Source organism: Pygocentrus nattereri, chromosome 21, assembly GCF_015220715.1.
Source record: "Pygocentrus nattereri isolate fPygNat1 chromosome 21, fPygNat1.pri, whole genome shotgun sequence".
Taxonomy (NCBI): Eukaryota; Metazoa; Chordata; class Actinopteri; order Characiformes; family Serrasalmidae; genus Pygocentrus; species Pygocentrus nattereri.
In genome coordinates this window covers 14,179,910-14,204,064 of record NC_051231.1, presented here as the reverse complement: position 1 = coordinate 14,204,064, position 24,155 = coordinate 14,179,910, and the positions used below count along the sequence as shown (strand labels likewise).

Genomic DNA, 24,155 nt, shown 5'->3' with positions numbered 1-24,155 from the left:
ACCTTTTTGAATTCTATTTGACCTGCAGAACTGTGCAAAAGCAAGAAACTACCCTTCATTTGTTGCATTTCCAGTTAAAACGGCCTGTTAACATACAAGTTATTCATTTGTCAGCATCAGCAAAAGCAGAAAACAAACAGAAAATCTAATCTCAGATGTTTGAGTGTTCAGTGTGTCTCTCTTTACCTTTATTACAGCTTCTGTTTTTTTCAGGAAACTCACTTTCAGAAATCTCAGTCAGAAAGTTCAGTCTTAAGGCTCATCTGTGCTCCCTTTATGTAAGAAAATGATTACGCTTGTTTCAAACAGTGTAGCCGTCACTGCCCACATGCTTTCATGCATTGGCCTGAGTGTTAAGCAATGCATCCACTAGAGGGCAGTCCAGTGTCAAACGTTTCTGACAACAACAAACATTGTGAGGGTAGAGGAGCTTGTAATAATCTACCAAGTACACATGTTAAAATGATGGTTCTTCATGAGTTCTTTAGTAAAGAAAATGGTTCTGTATAGCACCAAAATGAGCTCTGCTATTTTAACAAGCCTGGCAACATGAGAATAAAAGGTTGTATTCTTAGAAAAACCTTTTTGGTGCTAAAAAACTTTGTCATTGTATTGCCACTCAGGCCTTTAAACTGAATTGATTTGACATGTATTCTATTTACAACAGTTGTGAAGCGTGATTCTCAAAGAAGCTTATAAATCAGAGAGCACTGTTTACATTTTAATGAATTTCTACATGAATGAACCGTTTAAAAATGCCTTTTTATGATTTTATAGAACCACTGTCTTTACTAAAGAAACCTTATAGAACCATCTTTTTAAAGAGCTTGTGTCCATAGAAGAACCTTTTTGGTGCTGTATATGGAACCCAATCTGAAGATGTAGCACTCAAAAAGCTTCTTTGATTGTATATAAAAACATCTATACCATCTATAACCATGTCCTTAAAGAACCCTTAATGAACCATATTTCTAAGTGTGAAAAAGATGAAAGAGGCAGCTCCGTCTTAGATCATTATTAGTTGATCATTTTCTGAAGTAATCAAACACGTTCAGTGATGTTGGGCTCTGGACTGTGGGGTGGTCGGTCCATTGTTTAGCTTCTTTGTTTGGTGTGTCCGTCTCCTTCTTGATAGCTGCACGTCCTTTCAGACCCATGGCGCTGAGTTGTCTTCTCACAGTGGAAGGATGGACAGAAACACCTGTGGATGTTTTCAGATCTAAAGCAGCTTGATTTTCTCCTCTCTCAAAGCTTGAAGTGCTGTTTATCTGATGGGGCCAGTTTTGGTGTCTACCAGGTCTTCCAGGTGGTTGTTAGGAGGCACATTTTCTCTGTAACTTCCAATTGTTTTTTGTTTTGTTTATCTTGCATATAATCTCCTCAGAAACACTGCATAATCTGTACTCAATGGCTGTTTTGACTGGAAATGAAATAAGGGAAGGGTGGAGTCTGACTTTACGTAAATTTCTTTCCTCCAAATTCAAGTATTACATTTCATACTCCTTTCATAATCACATCTGAACATGATCCAAAGGGCTTACTCTGTAAACACTAAGGGCCACGATATGCATATTTCTTCAGCATCAGTGTCTTCGAAGTAACAGTAAGGGCTTTGCCTTTGTGTTACTGTATGTGAATGTAAATGCCAACCACCTGCTTCCAAAAGCTGATTTAAACTGTTTTGTAAGCAAAATGTAATGGTCAACATTCATCTATAACAGCAGTGGCAAGCCTTTAGTTGATTTGTAACTTGTTGAGAGTGAGGATCATGGTAAAACAAAGTTTTTAGAATGAAAATAACACCCAAGTCAGTGGTTGCATGTGAAGTTTTATTTCTTACGCTCTTAAAACTAAAGGTTTCTGAACGGTTCTGAGCTACAGTTCAAGAAAAAAACTTTTACTAGGTCTATAACTATACATAGTTACATCTCATTTTCTTTAAGGAGTCATCCATTGAAAGGTTCTTAAGGGAGTTCTTTTATGACATCGCTCCAAAGAACCCTTTTTGGAGCATTTATTTTTAAGACTGGACTCAATACCATATATGTTACCAAAGACGATGAAGCCATCTGCTAGAAAGCAATATTTCGATTCAGGCACACATCTGTTTCAAAGAGAGCAGGGAAAGTTATGAAGTCAAGTAGATCATGGTTGTAAGGGGGCATTTTTAAATTTCTGCATAATTCAGTGGTTGAGATTTGAAAGTCATTCAGAGTGGTTTGGTGTGAAATGGTTCAGATTTCTTTACAGTGGTGATGATAGGAACCAGGGATAGCCATGACTACAACACAACTATAGACATTTTATTTACTATCAAACACCACCAGTGAACCTACCCATGTATATTGAGCTTTATATGGTATATTGATGATGTGAAAATAGTGGAAAATCTGAAAATCTGCACTCTTAAAAAGATGGATCTTCTAGTGTTGAAGAAAATAGTGTGAACATTCAAGGAACCCATTGCAAGATTAAAGAGCTCTTTGAATCATGAAAGGGTTCTTTAGAATGTGTTTTATGTGGTTCTATATAGAATGTCTTTGAAAGGGGTTCTGTATAGCATCCAAAGGGGTTTTTCTATGGATGCTGTATAGAATTCTTTTCAGAACCATCTACAGCACATTCGGCATCAGTCTGAAGAACCATTTCATGATGCAAAGAACCCTTTAATCGTGCGAAGGATTTTTTGAATGTTGATTTTCTTTACTAAAGAACCCTTAAAGAAACATCAGGAGTGTCGACCGGAGCATTTCACACCAAACCACTCTGAAAGAGTTTACGTCTTAGCCGTTCAATTATGCAGAAACTTTGAAAAATGGGTGGAATTTCCCTTTAATTCATTTCCAATGACAGGAGTCCTCAGAGATCATTGTAAGATAAGTATGGATTGTAATACTTTGGGCAAAAGTCGACCTTAACACTATGATGCTTTTTGTTTGGAAGTTGGTTCCTGATCAGCGGTTCTGTTCTTTTCTCTTCTTCTCTCCATCTTTCACTCTTTTTTTTCTTCTTTTGTCAGTGTGATGTAATTGTTTATATTCTGTGTAGATACTATATGAAACATATTTCACAGGTTAAAACATGCAGTTCACCTCATGAAGGAAAGAATATGGGTTTTTATCATGGAATATGAATGCTGATGAAAACGTATCGGTCATCACTACAAATCCAAAAACATGAAATATAGTTTTGAAACTATGAAATGACAGGTTGTTACACTACAGTGTTGTTTTCAGATCATGTTTTTAAACTTGTTTTTATTTATTTTTTTTCCACTGTCGGGTGAAATATTGAAATGTGTAAATTATCTAAGATTATAGCTAATATTTAAAATGATGAGATTTGTCGGGTGTAGGTCAGATTTGCACAGATGTAAGAGGCAAGACAAGATCTTATGTTCAGTTCTCTGTCTGTTTTGAGTACATCTTAGGTTCTAGACTCTCTTGTTCTTGACTTTAGCCTCTTGTGGCTTCGTAACGATGCCAGCATTTATCTTCTGTGCTGCAGGATAAGGATTTTGATCATGAATTGTGTTACTGAATCAATCAGGACCCACCCTGAGCCAATACAGACGATTAACTCTTAGTGTGGTTAGACTGTAAGGGGAAGTCCACCAAAACGTCCAAATTTCAGCATAAATCAGTGTTTGAGATGTAAACAGAGACATTCAGAGTGGCTTGATGTGACTGAAGAGATTCAGATTTCTTCACTGCTGAAATGCTTAAATGGTTCTTTGCACCAAAATGGGTGCTGCTATTGTGTACAAGCTTGAAATCATAACAATAGAAGAGCCCTTTTTGGTGCTATATAGAACCATTTTTAAAAAGGTTTCTTTATTCAACCATATAAAATACATTCTCCATCAATCTAAAGACCATGCAAAGAGCCGTTTGTATTCAACACATTCAACTGTCTTTACTAAAACATCTTTGTTCAACACAATTATAGCCATTTTATTTACCATCACTACCACCAGTGAATGTAAACAGGCCTTATAATGACCTATATGTGTCCCTCAATCATGAATTTATAAAGAAAAATGTGTTTTAGACCAAAAATGTCTCAAAACTATAATAAAATGCATCAACCACTGTGTTCATAGCCATTTTGTGTAATAACTTTCTGAGAGGAAGCTTTTAGAGGTGGACGTCTGGTTCCTATCACCATCACTATGAACGGTTCCGAGTGTTTCACACCAAACCACCCTGAATGCCTGTTTACATCTTAACCACTTAATTATGAAGATGTTTTGAAAAACAGCAGGTGGGATTTTCCATTAGCTTGTTCATGTATTGATATTAATAGGAAGTTTTTCTCTTTTTCTAGAAAAAGCATCAACACGCGTTCCTGTTGTTGCCTTGTACAGCTCATTTCATAGTTTCAAAACGTTAGGCTGCTATAATGGGATGTTCGAGCTGTTCATTAGACGACAGCCATGCTAACTGTGCTAACACCTGACTGAAATCCCGGCTGACTTCAAACCTGCAGAATTCAGAGTTTGAAAATGTGCCTCGAAGAACTAAGAAGGGTAAATGTATATGCCTCAAGACTATAAAGTGTATGTGTTTATAGTCTAAACTGTATGTACTAGCGTACTATTACCTCGCTGGTTAGCGAGGTATACTGTACATAGACGTGTGCGTGTAAAATACAACATGCCTTAAGTTACTCGCCCTGTAAAGTAGAGGATGTAGTGGCCTGGAGATTTTTGCATTTGTTTTTTGATCGTAGGAGTCATTTCCATATTAAAACTAGCTAAAGCAATAGTATGACGAGAACATGTTAGTATTAATGTACAACTCTAACATGATGTTTTGTTTATGTATACGAATATGCAATTTCTGTGAAATCTCTAATTGATATATTTTCATAGCGTAAAAACTCGAGTCTCTTCAACTTAGTTGTATTGGGTTGGGAGATGAAAAGCTTTCCCTAGCCTCGACAGCCGTCCATGAACTCCGAATTCGCCAGGTTTGACTCGCCGCTCAGTCCCACAGCTGAACAAACGCTCGGCTTGTCTCTTGAACTGCTTTTTAACATGTTCCTTATTTATAAAAGAACTCATTTTGTACAGTGAGCAGAAGCAGAGGAGTTTCAGGAGTTTTGATATCTTTTTGGTTTTTTGTTAGTATGTTAGCCGGTGTAGCTAGCCGGTGAGTTTGTCTTCCTGTGCCACAGTTGCTGATTTTTCTGTTACTCTGTTTTTTATTTGTTGGAGGAAAAAAAAAAGATCTTCTTTCTTGGTTTTACTCTTTTTTGAAGTTCATTCTGTTGATTTTTTTTCTCTTTTTTTAATAAAAAATGTTTTTAATCGTTGTAAAATGCGTGTCTTTTATGTGTCACCATGTAAAAGTGGTTCAGCTCTGTGTTTTTGATTGCCTGAGCGTAAACAAGAACACAACCTCTACGGAGAACACACTCCTGCGTGTTTTAATATAAAGTTATTATTTATGGAATTATACCACAATGTGAAGAAAAGAGAACCTGTAGCTTCTGCAACATATGGAACATTTTATATTTACATTTTTTTTTTTAACTCAGCAAATAAACTGAAGTTGGGCTCTAGAATTTCCAGAAGTGTGTTCTCTGTAGAGGGTTTTTAAGTAAAGACAGTGGTTCTATAAAACCATGAACACTTCTCTGCATGATGAAATGGTTCTTCAGATTGATTAAGAATGGGTTGTACATTGTTCTGTGTGGAACCCTTTTGAGATGGCTCTAGATAGCTCCAAAAATGGTTCCATCTTAAGATCATAACAATAGCACAAAGAATTTTGGTTCTATTTTTAATCATGTATAACATGTTCTCCATCAGACTGAAGAACGATTCACCCTGCAAGCAATCATTTAAGCATGCACATGGTTCTTCGAGTATTCATGGTTCTTTATAAAACCATTGACTTTACTTAAGAATCCTCAAAGAACTATTTTAATAATGTACTTTCCCTCAAAAATCAACACACCATGTCATTTGATCAGGAGTATTTTTGCATTCAGCTACATGATGGAACACGCATTCTGTATAATACCTAGAGGTGATTCTAGGGTTTAATAATTGAGGAGTTGAACTCTTCACTGTCCGAAATGTTCTTCAGCTCAACTTTATTAAATATTTGATGATAGACAGTTATTCATTTCAGTATATTGTGTATTACCTCAGCAGTTCAGACATAAATGGTTCCATATTGGGTTTAATTACTACTTCTTTATTCTACTTCTTGTTGTTATCATTAGTCTTAATTTTAGTAGTCTTCCTAAAATAAATCAAATAATAAAAAAGTAAACGTAAACTTTAAGCAATTGAACTCTAAGTTCAGTATGGAACCATTTATATCAGTTTGACTGAACTACTGGGCAACCACTGTGTGAAGTTCCCCATTGTGCGACTAATATAGGATTATCTTATCTTTGAAAAGAACCATATAATATGGATCCATTTCCACCTTTTAGGGGCCATAAATAAAGTCATCTAGAACCGTTTTTGGTTCCATGTGGAATCGTGCTCTGTAAGAGGGAACAAGTCATTGTTTATTTACTTTATTCTCATTTAGAAGCCATTTTTAAAATTGTATACAGCAGTGCCTAAAAGGAACAAAGTTGATCTAGAAGCTAAGATAAAAGGCCACTTGCAAGAAGTCATTAACCATTAATATTACATTAACAGCTAAATTTCCACCTGATTAGAGCTGAACTACATACAGAACAGCAGGGATCAGATCTCTTGCTTCACAGAAATCCAGTAACCTTCATCAGGCCTTTATAACTCATGCTTTGATTTATGAAACATGGTATTATGTTGGCATTCAGGCCCCTTAAACTGATTAGGTATTTCTATTTCTAACAGTTATGAAGCATCATTTAGCTTATAAATCAAAGTCATTTGCGGGGGTAAATATATATATATATATATATATATGGGTCATTCCATGGAAATGGCACATTTTGAGTCCTCATCTCCTCTTTAGGTGTATTTTATCTACTGGGTCACAAAAATCTATATTTTAACAGCTTTACACATACATTGAAATATCTCCTTTAATACAGTGTATTTTTTTTTATTTGATCTTTTTATGAGAACTTTGTTTATTTATTTATTTTTGCTGACACCACCTATTTTGTCATGTCCCTCATGGCCTTCAACGAAAGTATACTTAGAATATACCAAATACAACTATAAAAAAGTCCATATATTTTGATGTCAACCTAAACAACTGTCTGTGTTTAATTGTTTGTGATATTATTTTTCAAAATTAATTGATAATTATTTATTAAAATCACATTATTTAGTTCTGTACCTAAGTAACCCCTCAACCCTGTAATACAAATGAATCTCCCCCACAAAAACAATGGTATGATCCATATGATCCATATACATCAAGAAGTGACATCACTCAAGTATTTTGGACAACAGGACAGCAAAGACAGGCAAGTGGCTTCCTTCTTTTATTTAATTTTGGTCATTTATCTTGTGATATTGTGGTCGCCAAACTCAGTGACTCAACACCGTCACATGAAAAAAAGATAGAAAACTATTACTTATAAAAAAAGTTTTTTTTATTTCAAAACTATATGCTAATTCTGAATCTCATGCATGCCATGTGCTCCCTCTCTGGTATACAGTATGTAGAGCAGCGGCCATTTTGTGCAAAAATCACAACCCCGTCACACTCAACCCCGTTACATGTTTGACTGTGAGGTATACATATCAATGATACATTTAAGCAAAAAATTTGAAAATGTCAAAGTCCAATTTGAACCATTCTAGTGGAATGACCCATATATATATAGATACACTCTTAGAAAATGGTTCTTCAAGGGTTCTTTAGTAAAGAAAATGGTTCTATATAGAACAATGAACACTCAAAGAACCCTTTAACATGATTATAGGGTTCTTTGCACCATGAAAGCGTTCTTCAGATTGATGGAGAATCTTTTTGAAAAGTATTCTATATAGCACCAAAAATGGTTCTTCTGTTGTCAATTCCAAGCTTGTAACAGTAGAAGAACCCTTTTTGGTGCTATATAGAATCATCAAAAGCACACTCCCCATCAGTCAGAAGAACCATTTCATGATGCAAAGAACCACTTAATCATAAAAAGAGTTCTTTGAGTGTTTATTGCTAGAACAATAAACACTCAAAGAACAACTTTTATGTTTCTTTTTTACAAGTTTTCTTCACTAAAGAACCTTTAAAGAACCTTTTTTAGAGTGTAAATAGTTTCCTAGCATATTTCTACCTTCCCTCAATGTGTGATGTTTGTCCAAAATTGGTATTTACATATGGGATAAATGTGTATACTGGTATATTTGTTTAAGGGCATCAAAATCTTTCCTAAAAATGCTACTTAGTGTTTTTAGCTAGACCTTTGAGTTCCATTTCACACTTCGGGAAAGTGCTCTATATCAGTTCAGGGGTTCTTATATCAATATAATTTAATTTACTTTATAGAACATCCTGTCATCTTGTGTAATACTGACACAAGCTGTTCACAATTACTGAATAAAATCAATTAAATGTTTCAATACGTAATTCAATGCTTATGCATGTGTTATAAAGTCCTTGTGTAGGTGGTCTGAAAATAGTGTTACTGAATATTTCGAGCTAAAACATTCTGAGTACTCTAGAAAAAAAAGAATAAACAAAATAAAAAACACATGACGGTGATGCCAGACTGATGTCCTTCAACAGGAAATTCAGGTAGTGATGAGTAGAGGTCTAGATTGGCTGCTCCGGTGCTTCAAAACACTGGAATACTGTTGTCCTTCCACCCCAGAGAGAGGTCAACTAAAGGTATAGATGTCACACGACATCCCTGGTGTTGGCTCACCCCTGCAGTGGGGAAGTGGACTGTCTACTGAGTGACTCTGAGGCCTAGATGTTGCGTACATGGTAAGATTTACAGTCTTTGTTGGGTTTGAATCACATGAAGTAGATGAAGTAGTCAGCAATCTTCCATTTTCTCAGCTCAAAGGATTTTAAGCATTACAATCCTCCCAACATGTCCCTGACAGTACTGTGCAAAAGTCTAGTTCATTTCCAGCTAGTTCCCTGTCTCACTTTGCCTTTATTCAAGCTTCCATTCTTTTCAGGAGACTCGCATTCAGTTTCTCAAAGAATCTGCAGACACTTTCTGAAGTAATCAAACACATTCAGTGGTGATGAGGTCTGGACTCTGAGGTGGTCCATTATTCAGCTTCTTTCTTTGATGTGTTTGTCTCCTTTTCTCACTGAGGCTTCTTGACCTCTGCACATCCTTTCAGACCCATAGCACTGAGTGGTCTTCTCACAGTGGAAGGATGGACAGAAACACCTGTGATATCTTGATTTTCTTCTTTCTCCTCTCTCTCTAAGACGAAAGCTTTCAGTGCTGTTTATCTGATGGGGACAGTTTTGGTGTCTACCAGGTTTTCATATGGTTGTTAGGAGACATTTTCTCTCCACTTTTAGAAGCTTCTGATCTTCTAATCTTCTTACAAATGGCTGCTGTCAGAAGAAAACCTTGTATCTCCATTTGGTAATTTTTCAGTTTTTGGCCTAAAATGACTAGGAAAAACATCTGGTTCCGTGGAGTTACATTAAAAGTGATGTAGGATTTTTCCTTCTCGTGCAAAGTTACCATTTTGGAGATACAAGGTTTTCTTCCAACAACACCAAAATACCTCCTGAAAATCAATGATTTGTACTGAATGGCTATGCTGACTGGAAATGAAATTAATGAAGGTGGTTTCTGAGTTCTGCACAGTGCTGTACCTACACTCTTAAAAAGATGGTGCTTCAATGGTTCTTTAGTAAAGAGAAGTACCCTTTGCATGATTAAAGGGTTCTTTGCATCAGGAAAGGGTTCTTAGAATTGTTGGATAATGTGCTCTAGATGCTTCCTTTTGAAAATGGTTTTATAAATCACCCAAAAGAGTTTTTTGGGTCAAAAAGTTTTATATAGAACCATCTACAGAACATCTACAAAATATTTACTTCAATGTTGTAGATGTCCGATAAACCAATAAAATCCAAAAAATCCAATAAACCCTTTCCTGATGCAAAGAACCCTTTAATCAAAGGGTTCTTCAAGTGTTCATGGTTCTATATGGAACCATTTTCTTTATTAACCAGCCCTTAAAGCACCATCTTTTTTCAGAGTGTACACTATGAATGCAAGATGGTGATTGTTGGTTTAGTGAGTGAAAAAGTAGATGAATAGAAGATGAATTAATCCCTTCCTTGACCAAAAAGCTGTAGCAGGAAGGAGAAGAGGTAGACGATGTCCAGGTAGAGACTCAGAGTAGCGAATATGTACTCTTCAGGGCTCATAGCGTACATCTTGTTCCCCATCAGCAGCTGAGTGTCAAACGCCAGAAACTGGAGAGAGAGAGAAAGAGAGAGACCAAAGGAGAAGTACAGCAGGTGAAGAAGGCCAAAAGAAGTAGAATATACCAGTGTTCTATCTGTCACTGTGAACCAGTAACTGTTTCACATTTTCCTGCATACTGTGAACTTAAATGACTTCACTTCACATAAAAATAATGCAAACTTATTACCTCAAAAATAAGTTATGTAACAGGTGTAGTCTTAGACTATAAATAACACATCTACAACATTGAAGTAAATATGTTGTAGATGTTCTGTTGATACATTACCTACTTTAAGTAGATGCATTGTTAACATGTTACTTCCATTATGCAAAACCTAACCCTAACCCTGGCCCTAATTTGGGGGGCAGTCGTGGGCTGGAGGTTAGGGAGCTGGCCCTGTGACTGGAAGTTGGCCGGTTCGATCCCCAGGGTCCCACAGTCCATGACTGAGGTATCCTTGAGCAAGACACCTAACCCCCTATCCGCCGTGGATAGGGCTGCCCACCGGATAGGGCTGTGCTAACTGCCCCCTAGTATGTGTGTGTTCACTAGTGTGTATGTGGTGTTTCACTTCACGGATGGGTTAAATGCCGAGGTGGAATTTCCCCGGTTGTGGGATCAAAAAAGTATCACTTAATCCTAAATCTAACCCTATCCTCAACCCAAAACGTAATCCTAACCTTCACCTGAACCCAAAACCAAATCCTAACTCTCACTCTGGCCCTAAGCCTAACCCTAACCTTAACCTCAACCCAAAACCACATCCTAACTCTCATTCTGGCCCAAAGCCTAACCCTGACCTTAACCTCAACCCAAAACGACATCCTAACTCTCATTCTGGCCCAAAGCCTAACCTTTACCTTAACCTCAACCCAAAACCACATCCTAACTCTCATTCTGGCCCAAAGCCTAACCCTGACCTTAACCTCAACCCAAAACGACATCCTAACTCTCACTCTGGCCCTAAGTCTAACCCTAAACTTAACCTCAACCCAAAACCAAATCCTAACTCTCACTCTTGCCCTAATCCTAACCCTAACCTTAACCTCAACCCAAAACGAAATCCTAATCCTAACCTTAACCTCAATCTAAAACCTAATCCTAACGCTCAAATGTTTTTGAAATGTTACTGAGGGTCTGTTCGGTGTTTGTTTCATCTAAAAGGACCAAACCAAATAAAGTATCACCAACAGGTTCTATCTTAAATAGCTTTGTATGCGAGTTACCCTTACTTTCTCATTTTCAGTGATCAACACTTCTGCAGTGAGTACGGTCACCTCAGACAGTCCAGCCATTATAAACGTGCCTGTTGAGCTGCAGAACTCTGCTTTTACATGCTCTGCTTAATCTTTAATTAGTTATGTTAACTTGAAATATTCCTCCCTGTGTAATGAATTAACATCCATTATAAACTCCATTATATTAAATACATGCTGTTTCAGACATTCTGAAATGGCTGATTCTAGTCTCATCTAAGACGCTTATTCTTTCGCTCTTTTGATCATCTAGCGGTCTGTAGTAAATACAACGGTTCTACACAGAACCATGGACATTCAAAGAACCGTTTGCATGCTTAAATGGTGGTATGCATGGTGAAGTGTTCTTCAGATTGATGAAGAATGTGTTGTCTGTGGCTCTATTCAGAACTTTTTTGAAAATGATTCTATATAGCACCAAAAAGGGTTCTTTCATTGTATCCAAGCTTGGCATTGTAACAGTAGCAGAACCCTAACTGGTGCTATATAAAATCTTAAGCAACATGTTGGCCATCAGTCTGAAGAGCCATTTCACCATGTAGCAAAGCTTTTAATCATGAAAAGGGGTCTTTATGGGTTCATGGTTCTATATAGAACTATTTTCTTTACTAAATAACCCTTGAAGAATCATGTTTCTTAGGTCAGTGTGACACAAAAGTAACATAAAAAAATATGAATAAGAAAAACAAGAATGAACCTAAACCGACAGAACCGCTGGGAAAGTTTTGGACGCTTCAGTCTGTATGACTGATCTAAATGAACTGATCTGAACTTAATTCACCTCAGTAACTAAGGATTAGAAAAAAAATAGATCTTCTAGGTTTGTATTAGTAAGTCTAAGAAATTCGTGAAGTAGAGCCCAAAAACCGTTGGCAAGTAGCTTGTTTTACAGTGTGTTTAGAAAAGAACAGATACTTAATAGCCAGCACAAATTAAACCAACACAGTACAAAACATGGATATTTTATGTAGTTCAACAGGTTCCAGTCGAATGTTCTATTGGTCATGTTCTCCTGTGCCCTACGGAGTCTTGCTGGTGACGAATAAAAATAATGTGTGGCCTTGCCATAATAATGTGTGGGAACAAGATCTTAATGCATAGGCACAACTTTGTAAGGCGTGGGAGTGAGATCATTAAGTCGTGGCCATGACTTAGCAAGGCATGGGAACAAGATGGTGCCTTATTAAGCTGTGGTCAAAGCTTATCTCGTTCCCACTCCTTACTACGTCGAGGCCACGCATTAGGATCTCATTCTCATGCCTTACTAAGTTGGGGCCTTGACTTAATTATCTCGTTCTCACGCCATAGTAAGGCGTGGCCACGCATTTATTTTTATTTATACAGGATGTCACCAGCAGGGCTCAGACTAATCTGTGAATTGTTTGTCCACATTCTGTTGTTATACAATAAAAGTAACTCTTTCATCCTGAGTGTTTGTGATTAGTGAGCTGTTCAGAACTCACTCCTATATTATTATCTCCTCTTGATGTGTGTAGTATAGCAGCGGTGGAAGCAGATAAACAGCTCACAGTGAGAACTAGACAGGCTAAAGTACAGCCTCCACATGGGGGGGGTGAGATTGGGGGTGGGGGGTTAGTTTAATACACTCCATATATTATCCATCCACACTCCTTTAATGAGCTAATATGTGATAAATGCTGATTAACACTGTAATCCTTTCTAGAGGGTTCTCTGCTCCTTACCATGGTAAAGACGATTGCTCCTATGACCCCATAGATTGCATGTAACCAGGGAACCTACAAAACAGAGTACATTACGCTGAAAAATGACTGTAATAAAAATGATAATGTTCATCAGTGCAAGAGCCTAATCCACTAATCAAATTGTGTTGAAGAGGCCTTAAAGTAGACTCGAGTGTAGCCTTACAACCAGAGATTTAAATCTGTTTACTCCTTTTGCTAGAAAGCTCCTGATTGGATTTGCTCGTTGTGACCTAGTTTTATTTTTAGGGACTTACATATCCAAACGGGACTACAAATCCCATGACCAGCGCACAGCAGAGCATGACCATGCACAGCGTGAACAGAACGCCCTGGAAGGAAGTGACATCAATCTAGGGAGTCATAAAAAGAGAGATTACAGTTATTAAAGAGTACTTATCTTAGGTTCTAATTGTTTTATATGCCAGAGACTGTAGTATGTGAGTGTTATATGAGATGTGCTCACTGTTCATGATGGAAGTACAATAAATAATCATACACTATACATTTTAGCGATTTCAAATCCATTGGGTCAGTACGCAGAGCCAAAACAAGAACTGCCACTCTTCAATTAATTAATGACTGGCCTCTATGTCAGAATACTGTACATCATGTCTGCTTAAATGGTACTGTACCATACAATGCTAAATAATATTAAAGCGTCAGCCTGGAGGGGAAAACTGGGTTACAAAGTTGGGGGCAGAACGGAACACAAGAATTTTCTGTTTATTAGGTAGACCTACGACTAACTGGAAACTTTGTCAGAAACATCTGTATTGTACCTACACTCAATGGCCACAAGTGCACTTTGTATGTTTATGATTTCTGATTGTAGCTATGGTGGTCTCTTTCCATTGATGGACACGGTAAAGAGGAGCTGATAAACTGTTCAGTCTGTAACTGTACGTCTACAAAGTGTACCTACGTGGTAAGTGTTTCTGATAAATTGGCCAAGACGTCTATTTAGGTTAAAAAACTTACCTTGAAATATTTAGTGAACCTCATCCAATACACAGGGCATAAAACACAGATTATTGTTTTGTTCACTGATGGTATGAAGTCATAGTTTCAATATGTAGTCAATATGAACTCATATTTTTATGGTAATCCAGTTACTCCTTTAAGTTAAATTTAGGTGCAAGGTTGGTGTTTCCGATAAAGTGGCCAGTTATCAGAAGCATAAGTTAGGTGTTTCTGATAAAGTGGCCAGTGAGTGGAAGCAAAAGGTAGGTGTTTCTGGTAAAGTGGGCAGTTATTGGAAGCACAAGGTAGATGTTTCTGATAAAGTGGCCAGTTATTAGAAGCATAAGGTAGGTGTTTCTGGTAAAGTGGGCAGTTATTGGAAGCACAAGGTAGATGTTTCTGATAAAGTGGCCAGTTATTAGAAGCATAAGGTAGGTGTTTCTGGTAAAGTGGGCAGTGAGTGGAAGCATAAGGTAGGTGTTTCTGATAAAGTGGCCAGTGAGTGGAAGCATAAGGTAGGTGTTTCTGATAAAGTGGCCAGTGAGTGGAAGCATAAGGTAGGTGTTTCTGATAAAGTGGCCAGTTATTAGAAGCATAAGGTAGGTGTTTCTGATAAAGTGGCCAGTTATTAGAAGCATAAGGTAGGTGTTTCTGATAAAGTGGCCAGTGAGTGGAAGCATAAGGTAGGTGTTTCTGATAAAGTGGCCAGTGAGTGGAAGCATAAGGTAGGTGTTTCTGATAAAGTCGCCAGTGAGTGGAAGCACAAGGAAGGTGTTTCTGGTAAAATGGGCAGTTATTAGAACATTTACATTTACATTTATGGCATTTAGCAGACGCTCTTATCCAGAGCGACTTACAAAAGTGCTTGTCATTACTTCAGAATATCTCATGTTAATAAAGGTTGACATAATTTTAAAGAGCTTTGCTCTAAATTGCTACCTGAAGTTATCTATGCATTGAGACCTAAAACAAATACAACAAGTAGAAAAATACCTACAACTCAACACGGAGTCTACACAACACTAAACCTGCTGAAAAAAGTTTGTAATAAAATACAGTGAACAATAAAAGAGGTGAAGATCTTTAATAGACAGTGTTAGTGATTAGATAAGTGTAGTGTAAAAAGATGGGTCTTCAGACGTCATAAGGTAGGTGTTTCTGATAAAGTGGCCAGTGAGTGGAAGCATAAGGTAGGTGTTTCTGATAAAGTGACCAGTGAGTGGAAGCATAAGGTGGGTGTTTCTGATAAAGTGGCCCGTTATTAGAAGCATAAGGTAGGTGTTTCTGATAAAGTGGCCAGTGAGTGGAAGCATAAGGTAGGTGTTTCTGATAAAGTGGCCAGTGAGTGGAAGCATAAGGTAGGTGTTTCTGATAAAGTGGCCAGTGAGTGGAAGCATAAGGTAGGTGTTTCTGATAAAGTGGCCAGTGAGTGGAAGCATAAGGTAGGTGTTTCTGATAAAGTGGCCAGTCAGTGGAAGCATTTGGGGAGGTGTTTCTGATAAAGTCGCCAGTGAGTGGAAGCACAAGGTAGGTGTTTCTGGTAAAGTGGGCAGTTATTGGAAGCACAAGGTAGATGTTTCTGATAAAGTGGCCAGTTATTAGAAGCACAAGGTAGGTGTTTCTGGTAAAGTGGCCAGTTGTGGAAGCATAAGGTAGGTGTTTCTGATAAAGCGACAACTGCTCAACCCAGTTATGCAAAATTCCATATTCACTCAGTACTCTGTAAACAGCACTCACTCACCGAACTCTGGAAGCTGAAGATGGTGACACAGAGGCACACCATAGCAGTGATAGCCAGACAGAGAACCACTGACTTTGTGTTGTAGTAGCTGTGATTGGAGACAAAGTGAAGAATGCATGTTAAGAGATTTTGCCATCAGTCTCCTGGAATTTCCTCCTTCATATGGTGGAAGGTTTCTTTAGTAAAGATAATAATTATATGTAGAATCATGACAACTCAAAGACCTCTCTGAATGGTCCTATATATAATTAAATGGTTCTTCTTTATAATGGAAAGCCTGTTTATATAGTTCTGTAGGTCAAGTTAAATAGACTTTTGGTACTACACAGAGCCATTTTTGCTAAGAGTGAATTGTAAAATGGCTTTGAGTGTATGAAAGGTGTTATATAAAGCATGATACTATTTTTAATAGTGATTTGCAATGCGCAACACTATTGTTATCCAACAGTATATTCTTTTCTTCTTCATCTTCTTTTTCTTCTTCTCATACTTTTTCTTCAGGAAAGGCACTTTTATAGGTATTATTATTATTATTAATTTTAAATTTTTATTATTACTGTACACTTGAACACATACCCATGGTTATCGAGAGAATGACGAAAAAGCTAAAGATACACCTGCTATAGTGATGCAGCTCTTTACCTGGAAACAAAGCCCAACATGGAGGCCATGCACAGCGTCTTTCAGTCCACAAGATAGAAAAAGTGAGCACACAAAAAAAATAAAAACAGATTACAATGAAAAACAAGTGCAATTTAAAAAAAAAATGCAGTGCTCGAATTAAAACCAGTTGAAGTACTTATTGCCACATTAACCATTTTTTTACAGAGCACCCAAATATGCAGATTTAACATCTACTCACAAAGATTGTTAGCAGAATCAGATTCCAAGGAAACTGCCTCCTGTAATGGAAAGACAAAGAAGTTTTTTTGAACAATATTCAGGTAAATATTACAGTTTAAAGAGCCCATATCATGGAATTTCAAAACATAGCATTCACTTCCCAGACCATACAGTACATACTGTATATATGAACTAAGCTGCAAATGCAGTCTGTTTTGAATTCATGCACATTTACATACATTCAGATCCTACAGGTGTTCAGCCCCTCACACTCACACTGCAGTCATAAGGAGTGTTTCAGCCCACACTGCTTTATGAATGAGGCACAATGCAGGGCAGCCAATCAGAAAGGAACTCTTTTACATATATATATATATCAGTCTTCAAGGCGCAGAAACAAACCAGCCAACAAAGAGGGGCTGGAACAACTGTAAAAATTGCTCATTTTGGTTAATAAAACTACAATGTGACAAGTAGCCAAGAAAAATGTGGGATATGGGCCCTTTAAATATTAGAAGTTAAGATAAAAACATTACCTTACATCTGCGCAGCAAGACAGCGTCAAATAAGTTCCAAGAAATAGCAAACTGCAATAAATAAATAAACAAACATATAAATAAATTAGCTCAGATTTTAGCAGAGCTCATTAACACTAAGATTAATAACTGATCATCACATTGATTTATCGGTCTACTCAGGCTTTAGCAGAGCTCATTAACACTGAGATTAATAACTGATCATCACATTGATTTATCAGTCTACTCAGGCTTTAGCAGAGCTCAGTAACACTGAGATTAATAACTGATGATCACATTGATTTATCAGTCTACTCAGGCTTTAGCAGAGCTCAGTAACACTGAGATTAATAACTGATCACATGGATTTATCAGTCTACTCAGGCTTTAGCAGAGCTCAGTAACACTGAGATTAATAACTGATCTTCACATTGATTTATCAGTCTACTCAGGCTTTAGCAGAGCTCAGTAACACTGAGATTAATAACTGATCTTCACATTGATTTATCAGTCTACTCAGGCTTTAGCAGAGCTCAGTAACACTGAGATTAATAACTGATCTTCACATTGATTTATCAGTCTACTCAGGCTTTAGCAGAGCTCAGTAACACTGAGATTAATAACTGATCTTCACATTGATTTATCAGTCTACTCAGGCTTTAGCAGAGCTCGGTAACACTGAGATTAATAACTGATCATCACGTTGATTTATCAGTCTACTCAGGCTTTAGCAGAGCTCAGTAACACTGAGATTAATAACTGATCTTCACATTGATTTATCAGTCTACTCAGGCTTTAGCAGAGCTCAGTAACACTGAGATTAATAATAACTGATCTTCACATTGATTTATCAGTCTACTCAGGCTTTAGCAGAGCTCAGTAACACTGAGATTAATAACTGATCTTCACATTGATTTATCAGTCTACTCAGGCTTTAGCAGAGCTCAGTAACACTGAGATTAATAACTGATGATCACATTGATTTATCAGTCTACTCAGGCTTTAGCAGAGCTCAGTAACACTGAGATTAATAACTGATCACATGGATTTATCAGTCTACTCAGGCTTTAGCAGAGCTCAGTAACACTGAGATTAATAACTGATCTTCACATTGATTTATCAGTCTACTCAGGCTTTAGCAGAGCTCAGTAACACTGAGATTAATAACTGATCTTCACATTGATTTATCAGTCTACTCAGGCTTTAGCAGAGCTCAGTAACACTGAGATTAATAACTGATCTTCACATTGATTTATCAGTCTACTCAGGCTTTAGCAGAGCTCAGTAACACTGAGATTAATAACTGATCTTCACATTGATTTATCAGTCTACTCAGGCTTTAGCAGAGCTCGGTAACACTGAGATTAATAACTGATCATCACGTTGATTTATCAGTCTACTCAGGCTTTAGCAGAGCTCAGTAACACTGAGATTAATAACTGATCTTCACATTGATTTATCAGTCTACTCAGGCTTTAGCAGAGCTCAGTAACACTGAGATTAATAATAACTGATCTTCACATTGATTTATCAGTCTACTCAGGCTTTAGCAGAGCTCAGTAACACTGAGATTAATAACTGATCTTCACATTGATTTATCAGTCTACTCAGGCTTTAGCAGAGCTCGGTAACACTGAGATTAATAACTGATCATCACATGGATTTATCAGTCTACTCAGGCATTAGCAGAGCTCAGTAACACTGAGATTAATAACTGATCTTCACATTGATTTATCAGTCTACCCAGGCTTGAGCAGAGCTCGGTAACACTGAGATTAATAACTGATCATCACATTGATTTATCAGTCTACCCAGGCTTGAGCAGAGCTCGGTAACACTGAGATTAATAACTGATCATCACATTGATTTATCAGTCTACTCAGGCTTTAGCAGAGCTCAGTAATACTGACATTAATAACTGATCACATTGATTTATCAGTCTACTCAGGCTTTAGCAGAGCTCAGTAATACTGACATTAATAACTGATCACATTAATTGAGGAAATAATCCCAATGCTTATATACATCCCAGTCCAGCTTGTGTTACTGATAAAATGACCAGTGAGTAGACACAAGGTGGATGAAGCTAAAAAAACTGGCATTTAAAGGACCTAAAAAGACAATGGACCTCATGTAATAGTGAGTGTTTAGATGTTTCCTTAAAAGTAGACATATTTTGATGTATTTTAGGAATGCAGTTTGATGCTGCTTACTTGGACAGAGAGTAAAGTCCAGGATGAGTCTGAACGTAGAACCTTACTGGCGCCCTGAAAGAGAAAACATGCATCAGGAGAACAGCCATGTCACATTATGTTACATATATAAAAATAAACGATTTAAGGAGGAAAATAATAAACTAATTAAAGAAGGTGATACTAATAATAATAACAGCCAATCAGTTGCTTGTTAGTTTGTGGGTTATGCAGATGTCTTCATAGAGATCTATTCATAGCAGTGAGGTTTTTTGTTTAGGACCTATACACAGATGGGTCCAAAAGTGAGACAGCTAGTATAGTTTGCATTTTTTTTGTAATTCGGTTTAAAGTTTTTCATCACCAATTATAATACCAGCAAAACAATTTGCATAAAATGCAAAATCATCAGCATGGATTTCAATGTTATTCAACAATTTCTCTAGTAAGCAAAAGCATTGCTGTAGTATTTCAGTGAACATCTTAATCTTACCAGAACAGACATTACTTACGAAAACGTGAAAACAGCCACAATCGCCATGGTAACAAGCAGCTGCAGCATTAGAATGGAATAAACCTGACAAAACACAAAGCCACTTGTTCAGGAAACAGCAGGCAGAGACTTTCAAGTTTACCTTTTGTCATTTTTATTCTGTTTTATGACTTGATCCGTTTATCTGACTCATAAAATTCTAAAAATGTATAAAATACCTTTCTGATAAAGACACGTCTGATGTTCTTGTCCTCCCAGGAAAATGTACCATCGGCGTAACAGTAGCTTGGACAGCCTGAACATGAGAGTCAACAAACTGAACTTAGACAGCTCTTTTTTATGATTTATTCATCTAATGTTCCATAGCTCCATTTCCAAAAAAGTTGGGATGCCATGCAGAATGTAAATAAAAATAGGATGCAATGATATGTAAATCAAGTAAACCATATTTTTAAAGGAACATACTACAAAGACAGAAAATGTTAAAACTGAGAAATGTTATTGTTTTTTTTAAAATATATGCCCATTTTGAATTTGATGCCAACAACATGTTCCAAAAAAGTTGGGACAGGGTCATGTTTACTACTGTGTTTAATCACCTCTTCTTTTAACAACACTCTGCAAGCTTTTGGGAACTGAGGAGACACTGCTGTAGTTTTGAAAGTGAAATGTTTTCCTGTTCTTGTTTGATATAGGATTTCAGCTGCTCAACAGTTCAGGGGCTCATTGGCCGTATTTTCCAGTTAATTTTTCATTTCAGTGGGTGACAGGCCTGGACTGCAGGCAGGCCATTTTAGCACCCAGACTCTTAATATGGAGCAATACTGTTGTAATGCACACAGAATGTGGTTTTACATTGTCTTGCTCAAACAATCAAGGACTTCCCTGAAAAAGACATCGTCTGGATGGCGGTGTATGTTGCCAAAACATGTATATATCATTCAGCATTAATGGTGCCTTCACAGATGTGCACTAATGCTCCCCTATACCATAATGAATACTGGCTTTTGAACTGTGCACTGATAGCAAGCTGAGTGGTCTTTAACCCGGACGATAATGTCCATGATTTCCAAAAGGAATATCAAATGTTGATTTGTCAGATGACAGGACTCTTTTCCATTTCCCCTCGGTCCATTTTAAATGAGCTCGTGAAAAGCAGAGAAAGCGACGTTGTTTCTGAATCCTGTTTATGTGTTGTTTGTTGCACTGTCTGCCTGCGCTTTCTTTCAGAGAGTGGTGAACCCCTCCTCCTCTTTATTTCTGAAAGGCTTTTTTTACTCAATCACGTTACTGACCTTTTGTTGGCCCCATTCCAACTTTTTTGGAACATGTTGTTGACATCATATTTAAAATGGGAATATAATATTGGCATATAAGTTTCAAAGCTTGATATGCTGTCTTTGTGCTCTTTTCAATGAAATATAGGGTTTAAATGATTTGTGTATCACTGCATTTTACACAGCATCCCAACTTTTTTGGAAATTGAGTTGTAATATTACTGTTTAATCATTTGCATGTGATGCTTAAATTACAGTTAGTTAAATATGTAAATGAAGTCTGAACAGAAAAGACCTCAAGTATTAAGTAGAAACTGTTTGTTAACAGCTATTCAGAGCAAAAGTGAGATGTTTGAGAGTTGTCACCTGCGTTTGCCTCTTCATAGCTCGGAGGCATGCTTCCAGCCACTGTGTTTACTGTTGGAGCCACCTGTAAACAAAAATACATGTTATTTGCATATTAGAAACACTGAATGAAATCCATTATGTTTCACTTATAATTTATTAAACAGTTTTTTTAGCAGGTTCTCGTTTTTGGTGTGTTCACTGTAGAAGATGTTTTAACTAATTTTCACGTAGAAAATTAAACCAGCTCGGAATTTGAATAGGTGCCTAAACTTTAGCACACAACTATATAGCTTTGAACAAGCCCCATACCCAAGAGGATGATTAGATTTTAGGTTTTAGTCTCCCTACTGGGTAAGAAATGTAATCAATTAAAAATCAAACCCAAACCCAAAATTAATATTTGGTGTTATGAGTTAAAATATATGAATATTCTGATACAAACTTAAGTGTCAGAGCTGAGCACAAGTCTACAAATAGCCATAATAATCTTCTTATGAAAAGACTGTTTTATAGAGCCATTGTCTTCACAAAAGAACCATTTGAAGATCACTTTGTCAGATTCGGCTTCTTTGTGGTTTTACACTCAGTAAGTTACACATTACACTGTTACACATTACATGTTACACATTACATGTTACAGATTACACGTACACATTGCACTGCCCAATGGAACAATAACCATTAACTACAATCTTAAAAAAGATGGTTCTTAAGGGTTATTTAATAAAGAAAACAGGCCTATAAAGATCCCTGAACACCAAATAAACATGTGCGTACTTTTTGAATGATTAAACAGTACTTTGTATCACAAACAAGTTGTTCTGATTGCAGTAAAAGTGCTGTAGATGGTTCTATATAGCAGCTTTTTGAAAAGGGTTCTATAGCAGAACAGTGGCAGAACCCTTTTTGGTACTATATAGAACCATATACAACACATTCTCCATCAATCTGAAGAACCACTTCACCATGCAAATAACCAATGGTTCTTTGAGCAGTCTGTTTCATATAGAACCATTGTCTTCACAAAAGAACCTTTAAAGATCACTTTGTCAGATTCTGCTTCTTTGTGGTTTTACACTCAGTAAATTACATTTCTTCCATGTCAAATTCCAATCCATACCTTTTTCTGTGTCATGTTGGTTGTTGATGGTTCCTTCTCCTTGGTATTGTTCTTATCTGATCTGTTTTTGAGTGGTCACCCCTGATGTGGTCAAACCCAAACGGAAGTTGTCTGAATGTCCAGAGATGAGGAGTTATATCGCTCAGCACCTCTAAATGCAGTTCAGTGTTTATGGTCTTTTCTATTTGTCCAGTGTGCTCTGGTCCTCCACTGCCCTTCGAGTCTGCTTATGCTGCCAGATTAGCCCAGATCTTTATACCATCTCTGCAGGTTAATCCTCTCAGATGTTCCGTAACGGTTCCTCCCACCCAGATTGTTAGCAGTATATTCTACTGAGCACTGAGAGATGAGGGGAACATACCACTTCAACCTGATGGAGGTAGTGTTTCTTCACTATTGATTACATCAGTATGACCAATTATTCTCCACTGAGCACATAACAAACTCAACACAAGAAAGCATAAGAAGGACATTAAAAAATAAAAATACAAATGTAAAAAATTCATTTCTTCCCCTGAGGTTCATTTATTATGGGCAGTTTTATTTTAAAATAAAAAATATTAATAATTCATTTCCTACATGATCATTTTCTACCTCTCTTTATCTCTCAGAAATAAACAGGCTGTTGTTACTGTAACTTTAAAACTGATATATGTAAATGAGCTTTGTTCTGATTGGCTCATTTACATATATCAGATTGGACCTCATTTACAAAGCAGTCCAGACTGAAACTCTCCTTATAACTTCACTCTGAGTGGGCGGGGCTGAATAGCTGTTGGAGGAATTGGCAGATATATTTAAACGCATTGGTATTTTTGTGACATCATAAAACCTGTGGATTCAAAATGGGCTGCTTTTGCAGCTTCGCTTCCATCCGAACAACTTTAAAAAATACGGTCATCTTTGGTTCTTAAGTAAAGATAATGGTTAAAGGTTTCTTCAAATTAATAGAGAATATGCTTTAGATGGTTCTATATAGAACCTTTTTGAACAGTGTTCTATATAGCACTATATATCGCTGTTGTCGGAACAAAATCTGGTATCTCCGTTTTTGTCATTTTTCAGTTTGGCAACACTTTATTTAGATGGTCCTCTGTAGATGCTTTGTAAATGCTCTGTGTATCTTTAAGTAACATTCAACTAAATATCCATTAAATAAAACAGAACTTCAAGTTCAGTATGAAAGATTTTATTAAATCTATTCCTAGCCCTAAACTTAAACCTAACCTTAACCTCAAGGCAAAACCTATTTCTAACCCTAACCATAACCATACTGTGTTGATAATCAGATGAATATTACTAGAACGTTTGTTAGTGATTGAAGTATCTGCAGAG

At 36.9% G+C, this 24,155-nt stretch overlaps 1 protein-coding gene across 1 annotated transcript; it reads right to left on the bottom strand.

The window, feature by feature from the left end:
• Positions 1-9,577: 9,577 nt before the first annotated feature.
• faim2b (Fas apoptotic inhibitory molecule 2b) lies at positions 9,578-23,030 on the bottom strand. The gene is made up of 12 exons (XM_017692707.1): positions 22,821-23,030; positions 21,719-21,782; positions 20,294-20,370; positions 20,095-20,159; positions 19,604-19,657; positions 17,412-17,462; positions 16,895-16,934; positions 16,675-16,712; positions 16,033-16,120; positions 13,586-13,681; positions 13,311-13,364; positions 9,578-10,358 (listed from the first exon to the last, which is right to left on the bottom strand). The coding sequence occupies exons 1-12, from the start codon at positions 22,833-22,835 to the stop codon at positions 10,209-10,211; spliced, it is 792 nt and encodes a 263-aa protein (XP_017548196.1). The 5' UTR covers positions 22,836-23,030; the 3' UTR covers positions 9,578-10,208.
• Positions 23,031-24,155: the final 1,125 nt, after the last annotated feature.